General features: G+C 43.8%; 1 protein-coding gene across 9 annotated transcripts in view; it reads right to left on the bottom strand.

Moving 5' to 3' along the window:
* LOC146379864 (uncharacterized) overlaps nucleotides 1–25,880 on the bottom strand; it is a 117,391-nt gene that overhangs the window by 57,969 nt on the left and 33,542 nt on the right. For 7 of the 9 annotated variants that reach the window (XM_084938730.1, XM_084938728.1, XM_084938726.1 and 4 more), the window contains exons 3-6: nucleotides 24,568–24,624; nucleotides 7,342–7,455; nucleotides 5,624–5,710; nucleotides 3,266–3,454 (exon numbers count right to left, since the gene is read on the bottom strand). In XM_084938730.1, coding sequence (XP_084794856.1) covers nucleotides 3,266–3,454; nucleotides 5,624–5,710; nucleotides 7,342–7,455; nucleotides 24,568–24,624 — 447 coding nt within the window. The remainder of the gene's footprint in view (nucleotides 1–3,265; nucleotides 3,455–5,623; nucleotides 5,711–7,341; nucleotides 7,456–24,567; nucleotides 24,625–25,880) is intronic. The other 2 variants (XM_084938723.1, XM_084938724.1) reach the window with 2 other exon arrangements.

Genomic DNA, 25,880 nt, shown 5'->3' on the forward strand with positions numbered 1-25,880 from the left:
AAAACCCCTACGAGCAGAACACCAAGGGACCAGTTCACCTTACTGGGATAGGGTTACCGGGGCCCCGCCCTGGAGCCAGGACCGGAGAGGGTGCCCGAGGGTGAGTGTCTGGTGGCTGGGCCTTAGTCGATGGGGCCCGAAAGGGACATGGGCCAATCCTCCTGCAGGCCCACCACCTACAGGAGGCGCCACAGGAGTCGGGTGCATTGTGTGCTGGTCTGCTTGGGTTGCTGCCCCCGCAACCCGGGCCCGGATAAGTGGAGGAAGATGGATGGACACTGAGGTGAATAGAAACCTCAGCACTGAAGTTTACCTGAAGCCCCCACACACACGGACCAGTACCTCCTCTTTGACTCCCACCACCCTCTGAAACACAAACCTGGAGTAATCCAGTTTCGATGATCCCGTCCCAGATGCCTTAACACCCACTCGCATCTTGTGCCAGGTGATCTGAGTAGGTCACATGATAGGGTGAGGCAAGTTCTCACAATGTTTTCACTGGAAACCTCTGCTGATAATGACCACGCCCTTTTTCACACCTCATGTGATGAGGCACGTGATCAATAGGCTCCTCCTTCCTCTTTAGGAGCAACTTCCACTACAGCTTAAACAGCCTGTTCGTTGGTTTTGTTTCTGACTCGAATTCATTTTTTACAATTATCCAAAAACATTTGTCAATAATGACAATTAAGAAAACTACTGACACCAATACTGATGTTATTCAGGAATATTTTATTATTATTAATATTATTATTATTATTATGTGACTCGTCTGCATTAACTACACTTTCTGAGCATCATGAAATCTGAGTGAGTGTTTGGAGAAAGAAACTGTAGTTTGAAGACAGTATGTGTGTGGCTGGATACTCTGAGATCAAGCCTCAGTATCAGAAGACTGCAGACACACAATCGTTGGGGTTCTACTAGATTTAAAGGTTCAGCCTATAAATCTACATGGAGCTGTGACAGCTTTCACTAAGTCCATCTGAACAGCAAAGAAACGACACTGCATTATGCTTCTCCTACCCAACGTAGAGCTGGGCGATATGAGATTTTTTCATATCACGATATGTTTTTTCATTTCAGGCGATAACGATATATATCACGATATAAGCCAAATAACTATATTTGTAAGATTTAAATGTGCCGTTGCTCACAAGTAAAATGTGAAATAATCAGCAGCTTGTTTTGATTTAAATATTTATTTCCCATAATAAGTTCAACAGGGTAGATGTACTTAAGGAACATGAGACTTTTTCAGATAAATAAAGGCAAATATTGCAAACTACACAAAAGGCAGCCGCTAAAGCGTTTAAGTTTCAAAATAGAACAAACGAAACAGGCTGCTAAATTGTCAATTCCACTTAGAAACAAAATATTAATTCTAAAAATAAATCTTAGTTTGTTTTACAGAAGAACAGACAAAATTGACTAACTTTTGTCAATATCAAATAAACTGAGAACTAAAAGGAAATTCTCCATCTCTCCTTGTTGTATAGCTGAGCTTTTCAAACAGTTTTAACAGTTACTTTATTCTGACAAAAGCCGAATGACGAATTAGCGCTTCCAGTCAGAGACTGAGCTGCACCGCTTTATTGTATTTCCAGACTTGCTTTCGGCACATTTACAGTGCGCGCTGCTCTGTTTTTTGTCAGAATTGAAATAGCTGAAACACCTTCACACTACGGAGCTTCTGTGGCTCTTCCGTTCGACAATCTCTCCGGCGTTGGAACCATCATCTGTTTTCTCTTCGGTAACCTTCGGTCACGCTCTCGGTTGATGTTTCTCTAGTCGGCACACTCGTTTCCTCCATTACCAGGCGGCACGGCGGCTGGCTGCTTCCCAAACAAATACACATGTGCGGCTTGGCACTTGTGCTGTACGTAACAAGTCACGTGATGTGACGCTGCGGCTGGGATTGGTTCAGCTCTGCGCTACTTAATTTGGATTGGGTGTTTTTTTTGTTTTTTGTTTTTTAAGAGGACAAGAGCGGTGAGGCCTATCGCAATAGTTTAATTTTTCTATCGAGAAAAAGTTATTTCGCGATACATATCGTTATCGTTCTATCGCTCAGCTCTAACCCAACGTAAGACTTTTCCTTACTAGGACTTTTGCTGATCATTCAGGATTTTTACCCACGCTTAGTGTTTGTTTCCTGCTCCTGCTATTTGAGGCTGTTTGGGAATTTACAGTTAGATCCATAAAGTTTTGGACAATGACATTTTTTGTAGCTTTGCGTCTGGATTCACCACAGTGAACTTTAAAACAATCTGACTGCAGACGTCTAGCTTTAATTCAAGGGGCTGAACACAAACGTTTTAGGAATGACAGACATTCTTAAACATAGCCAACCACTTCTGGAGGCTCTGTGTGTACAGTACATCACATTTGTTTTCACTCCTGTAGCTTTTCCTGACATACACAAACCTTCACTTTTGGGGTCTGAGAAGAACAAGCCCTGTTAGCTGATCTAAAAGAGCCTCTAATGGGTGCATAGTCACAATGAGTCTGCAGACTGATTAACAGCTGACCACCTGCAGTTACAGGTTGACGCCTCGGCTGCTGTGACGCTTTTGTGCATTTTAGCACAGCTCTGTCAAGTGACACAAGCCACAGCAAGACAACAAGTAAAACTCTGCTTCTCTAGGATGGCACGCACACTGAACTGGAGAGCAGCAGAGTCTGCGATCGGCCGGTCCAAAGTCGTAAAGAGTGGACAGTGAAGGACACAGACAGCTGAGCGTGTCTTTGTGCAAGTATGCTAGCACCGATAGAACACAGAGATCACTGACCTGCACACTGACCTCCTTTCTGCAATCAGCTACACCAACATGTACAGCACGAGTGACGAGTGCAAGCATAACAGGAAACACTGCTTCCAAACGGAGCAGTTATTGTGGTGCAGGGATTGGAAGAAGATATACACACACCTACATTATGAGGACATGCTCTTAGACACAAAAGGTTCAATAGCTCACTGATGTGGTCAGTTCATTTCCATTTGTGTTTTTGTCCACATCATTCAAGTATGTGTGTTTCAAAAATAATTTCAGGTGAGATTATTTTCAAGTTTTGACTTAATTTAAGGGAAAACAAGAAAAATCAACACAGTTTGAGCGAATTTTAAATGCACAGGAAATTCAAAGGCGCCGATCCGTAGACGAGCTATTTGGAGAAGCTGAAACTAAAGTTACCTTGTGCTTTAGTATAGATTAAAAAACAAAAACTGGCGTTGAAGAAAAACACTGTGGCGTGTGAGTCTTACCTGCTGATACATCCAAAGGGCTGCGAGGAGCTTGTGGTTCGGGCAGCATGGGGCTGTGCTCCTTAGGGGCGACTGATCCCGCTGGAGGTGTGAGAATCTGAGGATCTGCAATACTTGGAGGCTTTTCTGCTTGAAGCGGTGCAGCTCCCACCTCCACATTCATCCCAATCCCTCCAGGCTGGGAGAAACCTGAGGGAAAAGAAAGCAGACAGACAGGTAAACCTTCTCTTTGCACCGACAGCATTACTCACTATGACATGAAGAGAAGAGGAAGAAACAGTAAGAAGGTCAAAGAAAACACCACATACAACCTGAATGCAGTCAACATTACAGCTCTGAATACGCTCGTAGAGGGGAGGGGCCTGAATATACACAGCATGTGTGAGAGATGAGGTCATGAACGTGGTCACGTCAATGAATGAGACCCTTCACCTGCATGAGTCCCAAACTGATGCACGTGTCAGCTGTACTTGTATAGGTCAGAATGTGTGTGTGTGTGTGTGTGTGTGTGTGTGTGTGTGTGTGTGTGTGTGTGTGTGTGTGTGTGTGTCCAAGCCTGCAGGGTATTTTGGTGGCCCAGAGACGACAGGTCTCATTAAGACAACAATGAGAGCTGGCTCTGCAGAGGCTGGAATGGTGTGTGTGTGTCACTCTGCAAACTACCAGCAGATACCAAGCCAGTGACGGCTAAAGCTCTGCATGCAGCCAACAAGGGTCACATCCACAAATGCAATTCATCAGCGTGGACAACTATTGGCTATTCTGGGGCAAAGTTCCTGGTTGGAAGTCGCATTTTTAATGAGGAAGGAAATTAATGAGCTGTAATCATCCACAGTGATGAAGGCTAAGGTATGTTTGCAGAAACTGAGCACAGTGATTGTTCTGGCAGGCAGCAGGCAGGCAGAGCTTCAGCGCTGATATTATAATAATGGAAATATATATCTATAAATGAAAGTCACGTGCTTGAGTCCGTTCCCTCAAAATATTTTTGTTTTTCTTTTAGTACACAATGCTGAAATCAAATACACCAACAAAACAGGTACAAATAAAAGTCTGTTCACCAGTGGTGTCAAACACCGACCCAACAAAGACTCCAAACGTTGGACTTGTTAACTGTAAGTTTTACAACTTCTTCCACTGAGAAACACCAAAAGACCAAATGCAGCTGTTCAAACGTCTCTTACTGACTGTAACAGGGTGCTGGAAATGTCAGTGCTCAGGGTTGGTTGCTGCCTCAGGGACTTTGCTTTGGTAGTAATCGATTCAACTATGAAATCCAAATCATATCAAAGAGTGTTTGACTTTAATGTGAAGCTAAACAGAGCAGTCACTGTGAGAACGTGTTAGCAAAGCCAAAGAAGGAACGGCTCAAACACGAGGAAAATCACTGAGATCCCAACACATCCATTTTAATATGGTATCAATTTGAGTTTCTCAGGTGACTTCCTGCTTGAGTTATCGTGTTGCCCGCTCAGCCGTCAGCTGCGAAAGGCTAGAAATACAGATACTTACGATATGATGCTGTAGCTACTGTACCGCCAAAATTTTAAGAAGCCATCAACAGGATGTGAAGACAGTGACTTTAGCCCAGAACATATATTTAATAATAGTTCTGTCATACATGATAATTAGTCACACAGAGTAGTGCAACATGCAGATGAAGCCTGGAAAGCAAAAGGAGGAACGACCTAAACTGGAGCAAAACCAGAGTAAACACTGGAGTAGCCGTCCATGACCGGAGAAAGCTCCGCACAATAAATGGTCATGAGAATGAAAATGTTGAACTCTCAAATGTTTCTTCTGTGACGGGAAGATAAAAATGGACCTGGTTCTGAAGAATGGAGCTAACTGACAGTCTCTGCAAAAAGCCCCGTGTCTGCACAGAGAGGTCAGGAGTGCACGGTGCTCAACTTCATGACTTCAGTGCTACTCGGCTGCTCTGAGGTTAACACAATATTTGATACTGTAAACACCTCAAAATCCACATATGCACACAGGATACAAAGCCCTTACTTTAAATATACACAACAGATAATTACAGTCTTCATATTCTGAAATATGACAATATTTGACGAGATCAATGCTGCAGACACAACACAGCACTTCATCATGTGTAGCAGGCTCTCCATGCATGAGTGAGCCCTCTGTGTTTTTAAATAGGAGACTGTAGTGACACAGACCCTATCAGACAGTGTTGCTGAGTAATGATAAGCAACATTCAATTACATATCTCACACATGCACACACACACACACACACACACACACACACACACACACACACACAGTTAATATCTCAGTACTGCTGTTACAGCACTCACATCTGTGATTCTGTTAGGAGGAAATATTGGGAGGGTACCTGAAAACGCTCCCATCAGGTTAGCATCCATCTTTTGTGCAGGGCTGGTCTGAAAGCCCAGAGGATTAGAATAACTTGCCACGGAGACTGGCAGCAGGGAAGGAGGGAGCAATGGAAAAGGTGAAGAGAAGACAAGAGAAGAGAGAGAGCAATGAGACGCAGGCAAATATATAGAAGAGAAGTCGACTGAGTGGAGGCGCCACTGGGCGTGACAGCGTTAACAATTCAAAAGGTGTGACGTGAGGGCAGACAGCAAAGAGGAGAGCAGATACAAATCATTATTTATAATCTATATACAGTCTAAGGCTACGTTCACACTGCAGGTGAAAGCGCATCAAATCTGATTTTTCTGACCCTATGCGACCCATATCCGATCGTGGTCTGACAGTGTGAACGGCACAAATCCGATATTTTCAAATCCGATCTGGGTCACTTTCATATGTGGTCCTGAATCCGATACAAATCAGATGTTTCAGAAAGCGACTGCTGTTTGATGGTCATGTCGCATTAAATCCATCTTTTACATCACTGACACGAGACAGACGCCAATTATCAGCGCCGGAGAAGACATCGTGAACGCTTCCTGTCCATCCAGCGAAACTGTTGGGAAGACAACGTGAACATTTTATTTGTACTGTATAATCTGCAGATTCTGACAGAAATCTGAAACTATCCTTTGAAGCACCGCTCCTCTAAAACAGCAATAAGGATCATTATTAGGTTATTTACATTATTATGTGAATAACAAAATAACTTAAAGCAAAAATTGGGAAACGTAAAGTCCGAAGTCTTTATATTAAGGCCATCAGTCACACAATACTGTTGCTCTGGATCTAAACAGAGCGCGTTGTGCGTGACGTCTTCTTTTGCGCATGCGGCCGCTTTGAGCGTTCACACTAGAGCGCGTTTGCTGACGCATTTTATTTGTAGTGTGAACGAGCAGACAAAAAAATCGGATTTGATCAAAAAATCGGAATTGAGCATCAAGACCTGCAGAGTGAACGTAGACTATGTTGCTCTGTGTTGGAATGATGCTAGAAATACTTTAAACAGAAACACGAGTGGGAATCAAAGGAGTGGCCCAAAGAGGCTGAGCCTCTCAGGCCCGTTGCATCTTTTAAGAGTAAAATCTTTACTTTAAAATGAAGACATTTAAACTACATTTATAGAATAATTTGGGTTTTTACCATGTAATGCACATAATTTGTATCTACATTGGAGAAAGACAAAAAACATTAGCAAATAAGCTGCATGGGTTTGGAAAAGTGGTGGCTACACTCTGAGGCTGCTCCACCATGCAAAGCAAAGTAACGTGAAGCTCCAACTGATGCAAACATTTTAATCAACAATTTATATATAAATATTTATACATATATTCAATGTCAGTTTTCTTAAATCCTCCCTGGACATCATGTTCATTGCTTCCAGTTAGTGATACACTTGCTTTGTGTGTATATGTGATGCCCAAATTCTATCTAGAGCTAATTCTGAGACACAGAAAACCTTGAGATGGTTTGGATATGGGGCAGTCACTGGTTTGGAAGCTACAAAGTCAGACTCGAGCACTGGTCCAGTCCAGTTTTTCTGATCCAAGTCAAAAACGAGATCATTTCCTGAAAATGTCCCACTGTGACCACAGAAGGTCCAAAAGATGTCATGAATCAGTGTTAACAAGTTAAGATGAAAGGATGATACTGTGGAACCATTAAACTCTGTACCTGATAAGAAGTCTGAAGCCAAGGCCTGCTGCTGGTCAAGCGAGTGTGGCCGCACCTCTCCCTGCGGCTCCGGGTGCGACGCTGCCGTCTGTCCCCCCGAGGTCAGTTTACTACCTGCAGCCGCAACACAGATGACTGAATGTTAGTTCACTCACCTCGCTGATGATGCTGATGTTTTCATTTTAATGACACAAGGCTACCAAAATCACACAAACATGCTGGCGTACACATTACACAAATACAACAGGCATTGCCAAAATATACACAGTTGCACGGAGGGTTCTGTTGCACGAAAGAAAGACGCACACAGACACACAACTGTACTCTCACCTGCTAAATTTCCTCCAAAAGCAGATATCCCAGTGCTACACAACCAACAATCAGTGGTGTTTGCTATGTGCTGCTCAGTGCCTCTGTGTCTCCACTGCAGCCTCAGCTGACTGTGAGCTACTAACACTGTGAACCCCCAGTCACACACATACACACATACACATGCAAAATCACCACACACAGAGACACAAACACACAGACACACACACGCGATCACAGTCGGGGAGTCTGGCTTTGGTGTGGTGACGTTTTACTGTCTGTCTAGTTCAGGTCCCAGGCCCCGCCAGCTAGCGCCTCCCCTCACACTGCCTGACTTCGCACAGCCCTCTCCTTTCCTCTCTAACCCTGTAATCATCCTTCCACTCTTGTCCAACAAGTCCCAGACCTCCAACTGATTGTTTGGGTGGTAAAAACGGAAAGAGTCTACGGAATAAGGACGAGGAGGGAAAGGCAGGCTGCCGTCAGCGAGGACGCAGAGAGGAATTGATCAGAAGTTTCAGTGAGAAGAGATAAGAAAAGCAGAAAAGAGGATTTCTAGGATGAGCGAGCGTAAAAGAGCAGACAAACAGAGCAAGGAATAGAAGAAACGGGAAGGGACTGAGGAAGGGGAGTAATGGAGGGAGGGGAGTAGCTGCGGAGAGAAGGAGGGATACACCGTTGGCAACCCTCTCCTAGCTGTGTCCACAGAGGGTGACAGTGAGGCGAACAGACAGGACGCCACCCAAAGTCAAAAAAGCTTTCATATATCAGACGTGCACGGGGGCCGTGGTGGGGTGCGCATCGTCTGTCTCGACAGGAGGCAGAAAACATTCCGTCGGCAGGGTCACCATTCGCTCAAAAACACTGGTGCTCGAGCGCAGGCTGGATTGGGTCGGTCCCTCTGTCTCACCAATGAGATCACAGGCTACATACAATCAGGCACATATTTCTACTGCTATGGTTCTGTCCAAGGTGCTGAAACCAGCAGGAGCAGAGCCTGAAGTGCACAGTATGGAACCTTGCTCCCTAATCTGTACACGAACCACCACTCGATAAAGAAGATTAGGAAGATATTTCAAATATTTTTCAGTTCGCTCTGATTCTGTGCTATTATTAGAAACACCATACAGTCTGCTGGGCACCCATCACTCAAAGAAAACATCTCTAAGGCAACAGCAGAAGTTGTACTAGCAGCCAGAACCAATCGGTCAGAAGCCTTTGTAACCGTGGTCTCTGCACGCTTCGTATGACCTTGCTTCACTTCCAGTCAGAGCTGTTCATACATGTGGGGTTACAGCGTTCCATAATCCAGCATCGACCTTACACCCACCCATAAAATAACTGTAAAAAGAAAAGAATGAAACAAATTACTTCTACATAAATTGCACAGGTACATTGGGAACAGTTCATAATACAGCCCACTAGTCCAATCACGCCACCGAACATTTATTTTTCTATTTTTATGCAGCACTGGCGGCTCGTGGAGTTAGCGACATATGCTAGCCGCGCCACAGAGCTGTAGCAGCACAGTTAGAGATGCATTTTTAAAAGTCTGCACGTCATCAGCAGACACTCTAACTGCCTGCTAAAGACTTGCTGGAACTATCTGAAGGCTAAATGACCCCCGAGACCATTCCCGACCTTAACCACACTCTTAATGGTGTTAGAGTGTTTTCCAAAGTGATTCATGATGAGAGGAAAATAAATGTACAAGTGTAGATTTAGTCCAAACGGTTCTCATGTTTCCTCCTGTTTCCGAATGCGTTGGTGGGTGACCGGAAAGCGTAACATACCAGCGATTTGTCACATGGCGTAGCGTGTTACGCTTCAGGAGTACGAATGTGTTGGATGTAAAGACGCTGAATCCTGAAGACTAACAGGACTCTCATGTTCCCAAAGCCTCTGGGTTAAACTTCCCTTTTTGGATCTTTGTTTTATTTAACATCAATTATGCTGATGTTAGGGATGGGTATCGAAAACCGGTTCTTGTTGAGAACCGGTTCCCACTGTTTCAATTCCTTGGAATTGTTTGCCAGTTTTGCAAACGATTCCCTTATCGATTCCAGTCGCCCCGAATGACGTCACCACGTTGCGGAGCGTCATTTACCTGGCAGGAAACACGGCGCCTCAAATGCTCAAAAGTTTGGTTATACTTTACGAGAACGGATGACAACAGGGCAACTTGCAATACTTGCAAAGTAGATATTTCATTTAAGGGAGGAAACACTACGAATATGCAAAAGCATTTGTTCACAAAACACACGATGACCTTAAATGAATGTCGTGTTTTTAATTCTGCTCCGGACTCGTGAATCTCAACCCAGCAGCAGCGGTAACGTATGCACGTCCTCTCCCGTTAATGCGGCAGGTAAATAATCAACTAACAGTGCATATTATGTTAGCGCGATCTGCCTTATTACAAATCTGCCATTACTGTGCATTTAGGTGACCATGATGAGAGAGACAGACAGAGTCTGGCTCAGATGCTGGCAGTTCTCGCTGCAGTTTACCGGTAGCGTCTCCTTTCAGGCCAGGATAGACGAATGTCACCGAGCAGTGACTAAGTTTGTGGTCAAAGGCTTGCAGCCATTTGCCACAGCAGATGCCCCCGATTTTCGGTAAGTGAATGTGTTTAATTGTAGGCAGGGACATTACTGGATATTCTTGTGTAATTGCTACAGAAGAATATTTATTTTATTATTTTACATTTACAATTTTTTTTCCTGGGGATCCTGTGACACCCCATTGAAGAGCCGTAGGCTGGATCTCTTAAGATCTCACTGTTGGGTTTGTAAGGCCATGTTACTCCTAAATTTCTATCTTGTTCAAAGAGAAGATATAAAACAAAGTTCTAAGCTAATCGACCTTAGTGTTCTCCTTTTTAAAAAGAATCGATAAAGAATCGAATCGTTAAACAGAATCGAAACTGGAATCGGAATCGTGAAAATCTTATCAATACCCATCCCTAGCTGATGTGCATGATGGCTGGATGTTCTATTATTCAATTGTTCTTTTATGTTACCAATATGAATGTGATAAGGACTGTTCTTCTCTTTCAACTACCATAACTTTGGAAAGCAGCATATCCTTTCCAGTAAAATACCAGGAAGTTAGTCAAAGTTAAGCCACTCCATAATACTGCCAGCTGTCCAACTACTTACAATGAAGATGGGAAATATTGATTCTTTTTCTGCAAACTTTAAACCACTTACACTATATTTTTGGTCTCCTTTCCCGTAAAATACCTGCTAATTTAAAATGACTAGCGTGCTACTTAAAATTACTTACAATGTAATTACTTCTGCCTACAACATGCTGATCTTTCATTTCAATATTAGTCTTTTAATCCACTCTGAAGTCGTCTGCACATACTGTCTGCATCACACCAGATACAGTGTCCAAGGGGCTGAAATTTGCACTTAAGTGTTCACTTTTGTGTGAAACAATGGGATCTGGGCTTGGTGAATGTTTTTGCACCTCAGGTCTTTTAGCTTAGACAAATTTTGAGTAGTTCAGTTCAGTCCACAGGGGAAAATTTCATGCTGGATTTGTGCTGTTGTGTTTAATGTACCGATGGTGAACTGCTCAGCCTGAAAGAGGGACGAAGACCGACTGTGAAGCAGCACAAGTGAGTGCAGGTAAGTGTGTGCGCCAATTTGAACAGCTCCTAGCAGGTGAGTCAGTGCGCAATAGGACGCTCATTACAGTGTCAACACTCATCATGACTGCTTGACCTTTAACTGTCTCCCTAGAGGGCAACACTGAGCTCTGCTGGCTGATTTTGTTTGAGCATTGCTAACTTTGTAATGCAAAGTTTAAACTTTGGGGAACCTCAGATTTTGAAAACTTCTGTTGTGTGTTATTTTTAAAGAAGTGTTAGCGCTAGCAGACTTTTCTTGTGGTATCACAGGTCCCACCACAGATACTAACCCCACATTGCTCTCCGATGCATCCATCGGAGTATGAATGTGTGTGAATGTTAGCTATGAAGCACTTAGAAAGATGTGCTTGTGCGAATGGGTGTGAATGGGTGAATGCACAAGTTGTGTAAAGTGCTTTGAGTGCTCAGATGAGTAGAAAAGCGCTATATAAGAACCAGTCCATTTACCATTTGATGGTAACAGGCTAGCTTTTGGCTATCTAACATTTGTCTAGAGTTGAATGTTAACCATTGTGTCTGCATCTGTTAAATAAAAAAACCAAACCAATAAGGAAGTGAAATGGATCAAATGTGTGACACATCTGAAAGCAGCAATTCTTTCATGTAAAAGTGGATTAAATGGAAGATCATAGCTGCAAACCTGCTTTTCCTGAACCATAAGATTCTGCAAATGCCTGTTCAAATGTAGTCATTTCATCTTTCACATAGCATCTGGATGCGGCTCACACTGAAATTTATATTCGGTGAGGTGCTGGATTGATTTGAAAAGGAGGGGAAACCAGTTCCACTCCGGTTCCAGTCTTACATTTGTAAAGCATAAGCTGTCATGTGTGGCTTATTTTTTAAAGTGGACATAAAACAGTAAATGTATGAGTTTAATTTAATCATTTAATTCAAAAACTGTCATATATGTAACTCTGTGAAGCTGGATTTAAGGAGGAAGTCTTAGGGGGTCGCTTTTGTACCTGGCTGCAACAATGAGTTTTATGTTAACACAGCAGGGTTGTTTGGCTATCTGAAGTGAAATGGAAATGCACCTGTTAGCTCTAATGTTTGTGTTTGGGAAAACAGCAGGCTGGTGGCAGTTTAACCCACATACTCATTAATGTTAAGGCTTGGATTTGTTTTAGCCGTGTGCTAAAGAGGCTCCAGAAGAGGCGACCTTTGAAATGAACTCCCATTTGTTAGCACAGCCTTTGTGCTGAGAGTGTTTGAACAGACACTGATTCTATAAAGAAAAACTATTTGCTTGTTACGTGCTTGATGCTAACAGATTAACTCCGGTTCTTTCAGCTAGAGGTTCAGCTCAGTTCTCTTGGACCACTTGATCTCTAAGGGTGGTCACATTAGCACTGCTTTCACCATCCAGCTGTAGGTCCAGCAAGCAATCAATGCTGCTAAAAAACAAGCCTCCAAAAGCAAAACCCCTCAGCTAGTATGAAACAAGAGGGTGACTTTGCCCAGTAAGGGCTCGTACCTCAAAGTGTGACTTTTGCCCGAGAATAATAAGTGGGAGTCTTTGTGTATTGAAAGCTAAATTCTGCATTACGTAAGAGCTGCTGCTGCTGGGGGTTGCCTGACCTCAGTATGAGGACAGAATATGGCAACACAGACTGCAGCAGCTACTGCTTAGACACATCAGAGGCATCTGAGGACACACTCAGAACTGCTCTGCCATAACCGCCCGCACACACACACACACAGCTTTTGAGATCCCTTCCCAGACGCCTTAACGCCCACTCACATCCTGGGCCATCTGACCTCAGGAATTCGCATGATAAGGTGGGGCCAGGTTTCACAATGAACACACCCGAAACTCTGGCTGATTGGGACCCACACCCAGTTTCACACCTTGGCTCAGGCGATTAGAGGATCATCAGGGGGTCCTTTTGTCCCTCTGTGGGGGGAAACTCCCACTAGGTTTATATCTGGGACTCTCCACCATTTGACCTTAGAACTGAAGAAGCTTCTCGGATGAGAGGTGAAACGTCTTCAAGTAACTTAAAGAAGTCCAGACGCTTTTCTTTGCAAGCTCCTTTGACTACGATGACCTGGATGACTGAGAACCTTCACAGACATACAGCTTTGCTTAATCCTACTCATGCATGAACTCGTTGTAGAGGGGGCATTGTAGGACTCGTAGGACAACTTCAGGATGCAGAAGGAGTCAGCCAAGGAATACAGTCAGTCTAACTTGGTTATGACCTCATGCCTACAACCTGACCTACCAACTACGACTCTAGAGCAGAATTTTAACAGCATAGCTTTGGATGAACTGGAGTAGACAGAAAGGACTTTGCTTTAAAAAAGTGCTTGTGTGACTGGGTGAAAAAGGCACGTTGAGTAAAGTGCTTTGAGCGCTTCAGCAGTGTGAAAGAGGGCTTTATATTCCCATTTACCTACACTGGAGTTGTGAAAGTCATACATGACTGATGGGACTGATGACCTGCGATACTTCAAGAGTCAACACTCACACTTAGAGTCTATGTCTGTATGAGTGATTCTCATCCTTCAGAGACAAATCATAAGCTCCCTGTGACAGCAGCCCCGTAAACACACCTCACTAACGTCTCAGGAGAAGAATTCTTGGACCAATAGCTGATTAGTAGTTCACCTATTGACCAATCACCTTTGAACAGGCTCTGCTTACAATTACAAATTAATCAGAGCAATTAATTAATTAATCAAAGCAATCAGACTCAGATGATTCAGGATTTCAATTTTTAGCCATCTTGAAAAAAAATACTGTACAAAGGTTATTCCCATTTCTGTTTCTTTTCCATGCATTGTTCCATGTTGCTGTACTTTTAGCCAGGTAACAGTTACCTGCATGTTAACTCTGATCTGGTATCACACTGCTGCAAGGTAAACACATCTCAAACCCTGCAGGAAATAGACTGTGATATATTTGCTGCTAATCGTCAGCTGACTCCTTTGTCCAGCACGTAATCTGTCTCAGCTCCCATTCAGAAAAAGATGAATTCTTACGTAACCACAATTAGGGACCAGAACCGCACCCAAAATAAAATAAGAGACATCGTAGGTAAAGAACGGGGTCACTAAATTACTCTACATGAACATGAAAGGCTGCAACACAGTGTCAAAGAAGCAACTGTGGTGTTTCTGCTGCTCTGCCAGATAGAGGGACTCTGTACCAGGCCTGACCAAACAATGGGCTTGTCAGGTCAAAACAACACAGCATCACAATAAACATTTCCACAGCATCAGTACAACGACACAGCAAAGACTCCAACCTGCTAAATACAGTGGAGCTTTAAACAATACTAAACTGCAAAGCTGCTGTGGCCTTCTTACCCTTTAAAGTAAGAATAAGAGACTGATGGATGGGACAGCTGTGAATAACAGCCAGCACAGAATCTTACCCAGGGGGGAAAACTTATTTTGGTGTAAAGCAAGCTTATATTAAGAAAACAAAAGTGCAGTAAATCACAAAGCCTGCACAGATCCATCTTGAACTTCCTATAATAGTGAAAAAGTACAGAGCGTGCTCTCTAAGAACGAGGCCATGGCCTACTTGGGATCTTTAGGAATCCTTCACTGTGTAGACAAGACAGCTTGCAACTAGGACATGGTCTCAGGTTAAGGTTCGTGGCTATGGTGTGATTTCTAAGATAAAATGATGACAAAGGAAGCTGCAGTTTCTCTCATGTGAAGTGCTCTGAGCACAGAAAGACCCACGACTGTGAAGCAGTTCTACGAAGGTTATCGAGCAAAAGAGTCGTTAATTTGGCGACAATTAGAGGACGTGCTGTGAGTGCATGTCAGGCACAGAGATCAGATGGTTTTAAAATGAGTGGAACATCCCAAATGACAATGCAGCAAAACATATAAACATAGTTAAATATGTGAGAACAGCAGCGTAAAGCAACCACACTCTGCTTTACCAAAACGGTCTAATCTGGTTGGAGCTGGCAGGCGAGGCTGCTGTCCTCCAGCTGACCTCCTCCTCTCCCTGCTCCTGAGCCTCTCTGAGCTGTGATAGGAAGCATGAAGCGGCCGGGTCAGGGCTGCTGCAGGACCACAGGCGCTCAGTGACGGTTCATCGAGGGGACAGACTGCCGTTCGCCCCTGACAAACATCGACGGTGTCTTGTTGATTCAGCCACGCCACTGCATTAATCATGTAGTTGGAATCAGTTTGAATCCAAGTACATGGCGGTAAATTTCTATCCACCGTTCCTGGAACAGTCCTCCCCGAACTTTGTACTAAATGGAGTTTATGTCGAGGTGTGGAAGCTGCATTTCATTGCTGTTTAAAACTTTGCTTCACAGGGTAAAAATGTGAGTGAAAACAGAACAAGAAAGATAAGGGAGGACATCACATATCCTAAGAAAGGATTAGGAGAGCCAGCAGTCCCTCTAAAGTCATGGATGCTGTCCAGAAATAACCATATGGTACTCTAGCGGTCCTCTGGATACTGAATCTGCTTTTATATCTCCTGCAGTCACCGTCTCTGAAGGTGGGCGTGGCCTAAAGTACACCCTGTTAGCTTACATGTATTCATCTTGAACTGTTTCTTCCCGCAGATCTTTCCCGTGTGAAACAGTACAACACAGATGTAACGATGAAGCTGCACAAATACAAAAATCAAACAGACAGACCTGTGAGGGGAGGAGGTCGAGGTCCTGGAGGAAACCAGGCCGTGGACAGCTAATGCAGTGATGAGACTAATGCAGTGTGTGAGAGTGATGTGCACTGACAGGCAGGAGAGGGGCAAGGTGTGTTTGACGTGCCGTCTCTGTAGCGCGAGTGTGTGTGTGTGTCCTGCAGACATCTTTAAAGCACAAACGCACATATACATAGCTGTCAGTGAATCCTTCCTCCCTCCATACGTTCTCCCACTCTGTGACACCTGTGATGTCACTGTCTCCCTCACCTCCTCGCCCGAAAACAAGCTTTGGAATGAGATGAGCATTCCACGGAATGAGAAACATTCCCTGATCTTCTTCACATCAGTGATTGTTGGTTTGTATTGTCAGGATTAAGGAGATGAATGACCTCTGAAGGATTTCTGACTTCTTTCTTTCTTTCTTTTCTTTTCTCATATTTGCAATCGTGCACGCCTCGCAGTTACGCATCACAACCGGCTGTACTAAGCCGAGCGGGCGGGGGGGGGGGGGGGGGGGGGGGGGGGGGGGGCGTTCAGCTCCAACCAGCAGGGATTTCTCAAACCTGTCAAAGCAACAGGTGAACGGGTGCACGCTTCAAAGTGCAGTGGAGAGCACAAGTTGTGCGCTAGTTGCCCAAGTTGTTGCTACCCTCCCAGAGCATTTCACACGTGACGCCACACTCAGATCTCCACACTCAAGAAGAGTGGGTGTGGTGGCGTACAAACGCACATGCATCCATGCAGGGTTGCACAAACGCATACACACACCTAATATATGAAGTCCTCACGCACAGACGGTGGAGACAGAAAGCTTCACAGAGGGAGGAATTAGGGTTTTTTCCCAGCTTGGGGATTAAAGCCACATCATGAATATTTTAAGGAAAGATTTAGCATTTCTACCAAATCACTTCAAGTAAAATCAGGATGTGAGAAAGTCAAGTCGCCCAAATATGTGCTCAGCTACAAGTGTGAAGTTATGGTGCTTCGATCGCATGAACCGTATGTGACATAACTGAAACCAGGCCGGTGTGGCTGCTGAGGCTTCACACAGTTGGCAGATTTGTCAAATACTCCAATGTTTTTGGTCATCTTGGTCACAGATCAGCCAAAACAAATGAGGAAATCAAGAAAATAAGACGTCAGGTTTGTGCAGCAGACTGACAGCAATAAAATCTTCTATTTTTAGCCTTTTAGTCTAAAGTCTGAAAAGTAACATTTTCTAACAGAACTCCAAACATTATCAGGAGAGAGCGAACCAGTGACTGACATGAGTTTATGGTACTGTATGTCTTTACTGTGTGATGCTATATTTTATTTTAGTTTTTTGTTTCACACATGGTACAGCAGTAATGCATTCCCATACACAACCTGTTAAAGTGTTAAAGTAACACTGTTTCCATGCATGAAAAGGAGCAGGAAGAAGAATAAATTCTTATTGATACCTGCCCCCTATCTGTGATAATACAATACCAAAATTACACTATGACAGTTTTCTGCACATAACAAAACAAAACAAAGCAAACAGAACAATATACTCAACAATGAGCAATACCACTAAATATCAAACTAAAAGGATCATTTTTCTACAATTAAATTCTATTCTTTTCAACTTCTTCATATTGGTTTATCATTTTATTCTTATAGCAGATTTTAAATTGAGAAACATTTATACAACACTTAAGATGATCACTGAGACAATTCCAGTTTCTTATGCCTGTGACTGTTGGACACATTTGCCTTTGTGTGGTTCGAGCAAACCGGTGCTTAAAATAAAACTTCCTTCTGCCGTCCCCATTTTCTGAACACAATACAAATAAACTTTGTAACTTAAGAGGTAGTGTTTTATTTTTCGCCCTAAACATAATAGTTAAAGTCTGTAATTTCACTATGTCTTCTAGTTTTAACAATTTCGATTTTATAAACATATATGACTAAAGTCTTCAGCTCTTCACCTTCTACCTTCACCCAGCCCTTTAAAACACACTTTAAAGCTGCAGTCAGTCATTTTTTGTAAGTTATTCAACAGAAAAAAGAATATTGTACTCATAACTCACATGGATCAGGGGGTAATTATGTCTTAGAAAAGACTGATGGATTGTCATAAACTTAATTCAATAAAAACACATCGAAACATGGACCTGTCATCTTGACCATGGCAACAACAGTCGCCTCAATGCGCTTTATACTCTAAGGTAGACCTACAATAACACATACAGAGAAAACCCAACAATCATATGAGCCCCTGTGAGCAAGCACTTTGGCGACAGTGGGAAGGAAAAACTCCCTTTTAACAGGAAGAAACCTCCAGCAGAACCAGGCTCAGGAAGGGGCGGGGCCATCTGCTGTGATTGGTTGGGGTGTGTTTTATGTATGCAGCTGGCAGAACTGGGAAGTTGTACTTGAGTAGTTTTTTACTTTTACTCCCTACATTTTTAAACACAAATCTGTACTTTCTACTCCTTATATTTTCAAAACAGGCTTGTTGCTTTTGGTCCAACATGTGAGGGAAGCTATTATTTCCTGTCACTGCACGGCCCGCAAACATCACACCGATTTGAGCCTGAACAGTAACACGTGCACTGTTCGTGTATTAACCACCAGAGGACGTCACATCAACAACTGCAGGTGTCCGGAAGTTGCAAAAGGGAGTGATCACTTTAAGTGGCAGGTAATCCAAATGCAGGGTTTCTATCAGCTCCACAAACACACAAACTGTTTGTGTGCAGTTTGTCTCACAGTGTGTTGCAGCTAGAGGTGCAGCTGAGACAGGACAGGAGAGAGGCTAACCGAAGGATGCTCAGTGGGGTTTGAGAAACTGGACGTTTAAAGCTTACATGTAAATTATTATTAGTTTCCTTCTTTTCTTCTAAGAAGTGAGACTAAAGTTTGGATCCCATCTACTGATATTATTTGATCATTACGTTAATACAGCACGAGGTTCAGTGAGCTGTGCACAATAGAAACGTCCTCCAAAGACCTACTCTTACTTTATTACTTTGAGTACATTCAGAGTCTCTACTTTTTAACTGAATCACTACTTCAGTGTTTACTGGAGTATTTTTTCAACAGTAGTATTTATACTTACAGTACTGTACTTAAGTACAGAATGTCTGTACTTTGTCTGGTGGCTGGTTACCAGCCAAATATTTCGTATTCGTCCATGTAGACGTCCATGTTTCATGGCTGCACATTCAGGCTCAAGATATGAAGGATTAAACCTAAAGCGCTTCGGAAAGAGGCAGAGCGACCAGCAGAATACATCTGGACCCTGGAAGTCGCTGCCTGGTCTGAGCCAATGGAAACCTCATAGGGTTCATTATGATTAGATAATTTTTCTTGGTATGAACTAGATGTTACCTAACTAACTAGAAATTCATAGATCGGTAGAAAAAGAAATCAGAACCCTGTTCTTCATGTTTCTCCGAGCTGAAATGTAACTTTACCTTTTAAAAAAAGTCTGAGCGCACAAACCAAAGGGAGGTGCTCACCTCTGACATTAACACTGACAACGTTCCTCGGAATATCAGTGTTCATGGCACGACTCAGATAAACTAGTCTGGTTCATAGTAGCAGCCGGTTCGATAAGTGCAGACAGGTTCTTCTTGACCTTAATGTCTCTGATAAGGGGAAAATAAAGCCGTGGGGAAGGTGAGAACTCTGAATGAGAACGTGAGGCTGCAGGAACCTGCTGCTCCATGCAAGGAGGATTAATCCCACCATGAACCTCCCACACAAACTCCATGCTCGCTCTTCTGCACACTTGTTTGATGGTAATTTGTTGTGATGGCAGCTTGTCAACCCAAATGTACTCATAAAAAATAAGCTTAATGTCCATTCCTGCCAAAAGTGACCAGTTTGGTTGTTTGGCCCATTTTTCTGCAGTTCAGCTGAGGATGATGGAAAGCTGTAGAAAAAAGCACACGAGCTGTTACGCCAAATAAAAAAGACAAAAACCGGATATAGCTGGAAAACCTCTTTCCAAAATTCCATTTTTTACATTGTGCACATTTAATCTGTTGCACAAAGGAAAAAGAAACGTAATAAAGAAATAGGCTTCAGCTCTAAGAAGCACCGGAAAATCATTCCACGGTGGCACACGCTAATCTCCCAGCGTTACGTTAGGAAACGCCGCCGCCTCCAAAGGCTGCAGGCAGGATTATTAAGCATGTTGTTCTCTTAGAAAGCTGCTACGATAGAGGAATATCTGGAAAAGGAACAAAACATTGCAGCTAATATCAAAGGCTGTGAGAGACAGAAATAGAAAGCAGTCAGAGGTTTAGAGCCGTGTGGTTAGAAGAAAGAGAACTCAAAGGCCAGGTGAGTGTGTGTTAATATTTCTGTTTATTGGCAGACAACAAAGAGTCTCTAAACACACGCAGATTGATGCTATAACAACAACTGACAGGAAACAGGCTAAACCTTTGTGGCACACAGTTGAACAATCCCTGCATCTAAAAAGTTAACAGGTAACATACATGACTGCACTCATAGTGAAAGCTCCACTGAACTGTTGTTGGGTCTGTGTCCAGCTGTAATGCATCACAGAGATATGCTGTTCATTTACAGGCAAGAGACGCAAAATCAGGGCGGCAGCAGGTGAATGTTGGCCAACAGTCAGAGCTGTGTGATAGAAAGCCACCGTGCACACTCAGCTGTAAATAATGAACAGCTGTGGGCGGCAGGTCCAGGATGTTAACTCGTGGCTACCAGGAACGTATCACCAGTTTGGACAAACTAAAATGTTCGTCCGAAGGAACTGATGGCATACGTGATGATCGCAGCCACAGACCCAACAAACACAGGAACAGCTCTGAGAAGATTAAACAAGACGTACGTTTTTGAAACAGCAATTAAAAAGAATTGAAATGGAAGCTTTCAGAGCTACAAGCCAAACTTTCCATCCTTCAGTGAAAAAGAATAAAAGACAGAACTGCGTCTCACTGACATCGTTCACATCAGTGACAGTTCGGTTTAGGAGTGGCTTACCTACACGTTTGGTTTATTGAGGATGGTGGAGAGGCCCATTAGGATCACATCGGGAAGAAGGGACAACCGGAAAAAAGAATAAGTAGTTCTGTAGGTTTCAATACACAAATACCTCGTGTGTGTCTGTGTGTGTGTTTTGGATGCTGGGTGTTGACAGATCAGGCTTGCAGCACTGGCAGCTCTGAAAGGGTTCATGCCTGGATGGTGTTCGAGTGTGTGAGGACACGAACATAAACTTTACTGTCGGCTTTAGTGTGACAAAGAGACACAGAGAGGAGATCCACACGGGGCCACGACTTTGTTCATGTGACTTTAGGCTTCTACATCTGGGAAACTGACATGAATAGGACATGACTTTATTAATAATGGACAAATGTGGCTGATTTGCAAAGGGAAAAAACATAGTGTTCAAAAGGAAACAGTGGAAAACCATTGAGGTCAAACGAGAACTCAAGAAGGAAACACGAGAAAAGTAATGAATTCCAAATGTGACCGTGCATACGTCCAGAAACAGCGCTGATATACCCAGAGTGAGTCACAGTGTAGCAACACGTTATTTGGAGGAACAGCGTGTGCTGAAGTCAGTGTGTGCGTGCGTGTGTGTGTGTGTGTGATGAGTGAAGCTGATGTGAGGTCTTGTCCACAACCTCAGACTTTCTCCTTCATGCTGGATCAAGGAGCAGTGGATAGGACAGATTGTGTGTGTGTGTGTGTGTGTGTGTGTGTGTGTGTGTGTGTGTGTGTGTGTGTGTGTGTGTGTGTGTGTGTGTGTGTGTTGTACGGGGAGAAGGGAGGAGGTGCACAGAAGCAGAAGCACAGCGGGCTGACAGTCAGCATGGCGATGGAGGCGGGTTCTAGTCCTCTGAAGCGTGGGGATTGTAGGATAAAGGAAGCATCATGGGAGCGGTAAGAAGGAAAAGTGTAAAAAAAAAAGACATTGCAGAAAAGAAATAATAAAACAGAAAGAAGAATATAGAACAACAAAGAAGAGTAAATATAACAAAACAGGGAGAAAAGAAGGAGGATAAACAGGAAGGGATAAGGAGGAAAAGGGAAGAAACCAGGTTAGTAAAGATGTCACAAAATCAACAATGAGAAAACATCTCGTCCTCAATTCATTACTGGACATGAAAAGATAAACGATATCCTACAGCTGAGTTTGTGTGCCACGCAGAAGCATCATGCAGCACAGTGCACACACACACACACACACACACACATCTGCATTTGCACTGTCAGGATTCAGCTTATGCTCTCAATCCTCTGACCCAGTTACCACTTATACCGCCTGCGTCCTTACCTTGGGGACTGCTGCAATAACAGTGATGGATGGAACCACTGTGCCTGATGAGGCTGATGCTGTGTTTACCAAAGTAGGAAGAGAACAGGTTTATCAGCCTAAACTGTGCTCCTGCTGATCTCAGTACAGATGCAGTGTGGGAAATCAACCACCTTTTTATTAGAAGCAAACGCATGCAAACACCACGGTAACCACGGTAACACAAGTTGCCCGTGCATGCAGACAGTTACTATGGACTTATTTACATGCAGACCGCTTCCTCCCACTGTCATCAGCATCCATCCTCACCGTGACTTCATCTCAGTGGATCCTACACGGGATGTGAATCAGCAGCGGTTCGACTCACAGGACGGCTGATTGTAAACAGAACGATGGACCAACTGAACGTAAAGTAGTTCACTGCATGTGACTGACTACTGGAAGTGCTTCCTTTGGTTCTTGTTTGCTTGTGTTATAGATTAAAAGAGCCACTCGATTTACCGTGGTGCCTTTTTCCCATCAAAAGCCCAAACTCACCGTTTAGACCTGCTGCAGCCAAGACGACAGAAAGACCAAGGAGTAGACAACGAAGCTCTTGGAAAACTAAATCTATAAAAGATGTTTGCAAAGCTGCACCAGTGGAGTTAGCGGCTACTGGTGGTGCAAGGGATCAAAACTCTCACGGTTCGGATCGGATCACGCTTTTAAGTCACGGATCGGATCAGCAAAAAAAGAAAAAAGACAAAAACTGAAGATACCAACAGATTGCTTTCAGAGATGTGTGACTGTAATGTTTGCTGTTGATGCTCCACCAGTCTGTGGACACCGTGCAGTTCAGATGCTTTTAAAGATCAACAGATGCATAATATTTATGTGGACGAATATTTGTATTAAATGAGAACGAGACTATGATTTTAACCAAAATAATAGCAGCCCTAGAAATGTATTACTCCATTTCTAGGTTAGTTTATGATTACAAGTCTCAAGTCTTTTAAATCCACATTATGTTTGCCTGCTGGTGGTGGTCAGAGGGCCCGGTGGCGCCAGCGTCCGGCAGCCTCGCCCCTGTCAGTGCGCCCCAGGGCGGCTGTGGCTACAATGTAGCTGCCATCACCAGTGTGTGAGTGTGTGGATGGGTGGATGTAGTGTAAAGCGTTGGCGTCCATAGGGACAGTAAAGAGCTATACAAATACATCATTTTGTTCACTGTTATTCCATTTAGAGTGAAACAGATAATAAAGCAGGGCATGCTTTCAGGGCATGGCCAGTCATCACTGGAATAACAGGAAATAACTGGCAGATATAGATGAGCCGGCGAGGACAGAGCTTAAACCTGCGTCTGTGTCATTTACTGTGAAGAGGAAGTGAATCAGCAGGAGGCTGGAGACTGCAAATACCTCCTCTTAGAGTCTGATTGGTCGCGAACAGACCTCCTCCACCCACCACCACCATATTTTCCCTGTGAGTGTAGAAGATGCAGGGATGCAACCCTTCACACTGTGCTGATAGAGGCAGCAGTGGGAACTGGGCTTTGCCAGTGAGGGACACGATACACAATCACTTACATACCCATGCATAATCCTTTCTCCAGCAAAGCCATGCAGAGCAGCACTTTATGGATCATCTGCATCGTGACCAAAAACAGCGAACAGAGGAACAGACGTGTGTATGGGCTACATAAGGTTGGGAGGTGGGAACAAAGACTACTCAGACTACTGGAAAGGAAAGTTTAACAGAGAGAAAAAAACAGATGCTCTGATTTCCAAATGGAGCACACACCCACACACAACACACACTCCTCTCATTGGTCTATTCGTGTTTGAGCAGACAGCCAGAGAGAGACAGTTCAGATAGTTCATTAGACACTCTGTATGCATTCCTCATCTCTGCTGCTTATTATTTCAAATGTGAGATGACACCAGATCAATTTATTCCGATCGTATGCGACAGGACTGCTGAGCACACAGTGTGCAGCTGATGGTCTCTCCCAGCATTGCAAGGACCCCTGCTGATTATCAGCGCAACAATCTGACAACTTCCTGTAGCCACTTAAGACTCGCTGTCATGCAAATACATACAGTCTGATGTTAAACAGAAAAGCAAGTCTTTACTACTTTTTCTGTCTTTTTTCCAACGTTAAACTAGTTTTCTGCTCAGTTTGAGCATCCTGGAGATTTTAAAAAGCCCCAAACATCCCACACACAAACAGGTACACACAGTCAATGAACGTGAAGCTCCAGATGGATGAAGTGAAGCTCGACAGGCAAGTAAAGGTCAAGAGGCCACGATGGGTGGATGGCGACGACCAGCTGGCCTTTGCAAACAGACCAGCAGGACAGGCAATTGTGGGATATGTCTTACCAGGCTTTTGCACCCCACGAGCTTCCTGCTTTCCATTCTCCATTGCAGTACCCGCGTCTGCACACACACGCACACACAAACACGAAAACAAGCAAAGACATTACGATCCATCAGAGTGCTAATGGTTTGACCTGAGAGGAAATCAAACTGCACGGCGCTGCTCTGCACGGCGCTGCTCTGCACGGCGCTGCTCTGCACGGCGCTGCTCTGCACGGCGCTGCTCTGCACGGCGGACATACGACACACCGAGTTGGCAATCGAATGGAAACCACTGACCCTGTCTTTACTGGCTTTTTAAAGGGCATCTGGATATGGCTGTTGTTCACTTGAGGTGCGTGTTTGTCTTCTGCCTGCCTGGGGCTGTGCTCGCTAATACCACAAAGGGCAGTTACGGGCAGGCAGGGGCAGGCAACGAGACGCATATATCGGCTGGTGTCAGGGGAGGATGCTGAAGGAGTGATGCTGTGTGACATGTGACTTATGAATTATTGACCTTTGTTTGAGAAATGTGAACTTCAGACACACTTTTACACAAGTAACTAAAACACAAACGACATGAATGTGTTGTGACGAGGCTGACCAAACACTGTGTTAACAATGTCTCAGGAACGAGCAGTATGAGGACAGAAAGCATTGATTAGGGCACCGCCGATCTCAGTCTGGCCTCATAGTGTCAATATTGTCAACGGGTTTCACCATAAACGTGCTGACACAGCACTCTCCTGTGCTAACTTAGCTAGGGCTGCTCGATTATGGCAAAAATGACAATCACGATTATTTTCACTGAAATTGAGATCTCGATTATTTGACGATATTTATTTAACAATAACAATGTTTTGAATAACGACTTTAAAGATGGTCAAAAAATAATATAAAATAGTGCAAATACTGATAGCAGTGCAAATGTTTGCAATATAAAAATAAATGAAAAATGTAAACATCTGTGTTTAGTGAACTTTGCAGTGTTGCTCTGTGGTGCAGCTACACTGTAGCAACGTTTACACACTGTGTCTACTTGATCCACGTCTGACTCCACAAACCCATGTTTCCACACCACTCAAGTTTTTTTACCTCTTTTCAACCAACGGCAGTCTCTCTCCTCTCCAAATAACTTCTGCTTAGCTTTCCGAGCTTCCCTCGGGTCCTCTTAATCAGCGGTCCCCAACCCCCGGGCCTCGGACCGGTACCGGTCCGTGAGTCGTTTGGTACCGGGCCGCGAGAGTTGAGGCTCAGATGTGAAATGTATAGTTTTCAGGGTTTTTATCGGTTTTCAGCGTTATTTTGTTATCGTTTTTATCGTTAACTCAGTTTTC

The sequence above is a fragment of the Perissodus microlepis genome, chromosome 9 (genome assembly GCF_051167445.1).
Source record: "Perissodus microlepis isolate ML-2025 ecotype Zambia chromosome 9, ASM5116744v1, whole genome shotgun sequence".
Taxonomy (NCBI): Eukaryota; Metazoa; Chordata; class Actinopteri; order Cichliformes; family Cichlidae; genus Perissodus; species Perissodus microlepis.